Here is a 2,570-nt window from a genome sequence, read left to right on the forward strand (position 1 = left end):
CAGTACGTTTTTTTTTTTTTTGGTTTTTTTTAATGGTTTGTAATCGGATGGGGTGTTTTCGTTTTTATAGATTTTGAGTTTTTACCAGGTTAACAATTTTGGCGCGCACCTGCCATTCAGGTTGCCCGCCGTGTAGTTCCTGAAGATCGTCGACATGCTCTCAGTTCCAGAGATGTTTCCTATCGTGGAAGCGTTCCTCCTCATGTAGTCCATAGCATCCCTCATCGCCAACTTCGAGTATGTCTCTAGAATCTTCGGTTCGGCTCCTTGATGATTCCTCACCAAGTACGGTCTGATGAATTTGTTATCGAATCGCTTGAATCTGAAAATAATTCGATTTTCAATAACTGCTTCGCTATACGTCGTTTTATTATATTTTTCGTTAATCCGATTGGTCAGTTTGGAAAATTCACAACTGGCTCGTTGGTCTAGGGGTATGATTTTCGCTTAGGGTGCGAGAGGTCCCGGGTTCAAATCCCGGACGAGCCCACTTCTGTTTTATTATTTTTTTTTGTTCAAACAATTAACAAAATCAATTAAAACAAAAACAACCTGAATCACAGCCTAATCAATTTAATTAATTGATAACACTGTTATAGAAATATATAGATAAGATAATAATTAATTTGATTATGTATGCAACAAACAATAATGTAGTGTATGAACTATTGCATACATTTGCATTAGAATCTCATCTCATTCAAACTAAATAATAATAGAAATAGCTAATTTTTCCAGCGAATACTGAATAAAAATTGGAATTTCCATATTAATTTCTGATTGAAGACAAACATGTTTATCATAATGGAAAGTAATTAAAAAAAAAAATTGCAACAACGAATTATTATAATTTAGTTTACAATGAGTAAAGCTAACGCTTGTGTCCGGTTTCACTAATTGCCGACTCGTGCATTGTTTGCATACAAATATTCATTAATTAAGACTCGAAGCTATTAAGTTTCGATGAATTAAGCGCACTGGAAATACTTGTGACTCAAGTGTAGAGGGAAAGAAAAAAGCAAACAGCAATTACAATGATCGATATACAAAAATTTCCAATTGATCTGGAATACGCAAACATTCCCATAATTTGTGTTTTGATACAAAATTGTAATAAATTCATTTACTATTTAATTCACTTATATTTTGTAACTGGCTATTAATTATTAAGAAAAAGAAGATTTATTTCCATAAAACTATAATTAGTAATGAATAAAAATTAATTACTGATTACTAGTTATTGGGAATTATTGGTTTTAACTGAATTATTATAATGATTGTATTTGTTTATTATTTGAACAAATGATTCAACAATGTAAATGATAAAATTAGTCATAAAAATTATTTAAAGAAAAACAGTTTACTTATATTATTGGAAATTCTCATGTTTATAAATGTCGCATATTTCTTCAATCAATTTCTTCGACCAATTTTTTGGTCGTCCTCCCCCACTTTTGACTGTGCTGATTTGAACAAATGTCAATTTATTTGACGTTTTTCATTCTTTTATAGAACCTGTTTTGTACCTGTTATAGAGAATCTATCAATTTATGATAATTTCTCCATTTTCTAAAGATTCACAAAGTATTATTTTTTTTTAAAATATTTTTTTCATAATACAAAGAAGAATATTGAAGTTGTTGAAATTTTACACAATGCATGCTATTTATACCACTTTTCATACCGGAAATCCAAAGAAATCTAAGTATTTTTAAGAATGAACTATGAATTAATAATAATAATTCCTTCATTTTTCTATTATTATAGGTGTGATAGTTCTGACTGCAATAGCAAACAAGTTCAGACTGCATCAGCTGAGCACCGTCGAGAAGTTCGTGATGTCGTACGGCGGATTGAGAGGAGCCGTAGCCTTCGCCTTGGTTCTACTCATAAACCCTAAAGTCGTGCCTCGCCAACCCATGTTCATGACCACGACCATCGCCGTCGTCTACTTCACCGTCTTCATCCAAGGCATCACCATCAAACCTCTGGTGAGGATCCTCAACGTCAAAACGGCGGAAAAACGTAAACCCACAATGAACGAGAGAATCCACGAAAGGGTAAATCATTAGCAAATTCTCTTTAACTCACTTTACTCATTGATTACTCGTGTTACAGTTGATGGACCACACCATGGCTGCAATCGAGGACATCTTGGGACAACACGGAAACTACCACGTCAGAGATAGGTACGTTTCCAACATCAAAAAAATTATTAAATTACGTAATAACGCTTCCTGTATTTTATCAACTAACGAATCGCGGAGAAGTTCAAGCTGAAATAATTCCCCTGAAAAGCTGAATCAATATTTTTATTCGGTTTCGGGCGACCTTTGATTTTCTCTCGGCCATCGTCAACTGCGATCGTCTAAAAATACTCATTCCTCCTAACTAAACTTACCTCAATATTGATTTATTTTTTTTGTCCTTTAATTACGTCCACGCGATTCCCTTCACAAAACGTTCTTTCTTCGAAACAGGAATACGGAGTTAATAATATAAAAAAAAAACGCGCTTTGATGTTGAATTCCGGTTTGAACATTTAAATTACTTATTTCAATTTAAATGAA

The 2,570-nt window shown here is 33.1% G+C and overlaps 2 protein-coding genes and 1 non-coding gene across 3 annotated transcripts in view; 2 read left to right on the forward strand and 1 right to left on the reverse strand.

The window, feature by feature from the left end:
- The window catches only part of LOC108558664, a 1,308-nt gene extending 965 nt beyond the window's left edge, over nt 1-343 (reverse strand). Inside the window, exon 1 of the mRNA XM_017915653.1 lies at nt 110-343. Coding sequence (XP_017771142.1) covers nt 110-225 — 116 coding nt within the window. The 5' untranslated portion in view covers nt 226-343. The remainder of the gene's footprint in view (nt 1-109) is intronic.
- Nucleotides 344-417: 74 nt separating this feature from the next.
- On the forward strand, nt 418-489 carry Trnap-agg. Its single transcript has one exon. It is a non-coding gene; the product is annotated as a tRNA-Pro (tRNA).
- Nucleotides 490-1,745: 1,256 nt separating this feature from the next.
- On the forward strand, nt 1,746-2,295 carry LOC108558674 (sodium/hydrogen exchanger 5-like). The gene is made up of 2 exons (XM_017915664.1): nt 1,746-2,060; nt 2,119-2,295. The coding sequence occupies exons 1-2, from the start codon at nt 1,839-1,841 to the stop codon at nt 2,278-2,280; spliced, it is 384 nt and encodes a 127-aa protein (XP_017771153.1). The 5' UTR covers nt 1,746-1,838; the 3' UTR covers nt 2,281-2,295.
- Nucleotides 2,296-2,570: the final 275 nt, after the last annotated feature.

Source organism: Nicrophorus vespilloides, unplaced genomic scaffold (assembly GCF_001412225.1).
Source record: "Nicrophorus vespilloides isolate i.1.1-1 unplaced genomic scaffold, Nicve_v1.0, whole genome shotgun sequence".
Classification (NCBI taxonomy): Eukaryota; Metazoa; Arthropoda; class Insecta; order Coleoptera; family Silphidae; genus Nicrophorus; species Nicrophorus vespilloides.

What these genes read in the sequence shown, in the direction of transcription:
- LOC108558674 (XM_017915664.1), top strand. Translation starts at nt 1,839, where the DNA reads ATGTCGTACGGCGGATTGAGAGGAGCCGTAGCCTTCGCCTTGGTTCTA. An exon ending in ACGAGAGAATCCACGAAAGG is followed by an intron (nt 2,061 to 2,118) that starts GTAAATCATTAG and finishes CTCGTGTTACAG; the next exon opens with TTGATGGACCACACCATGGC.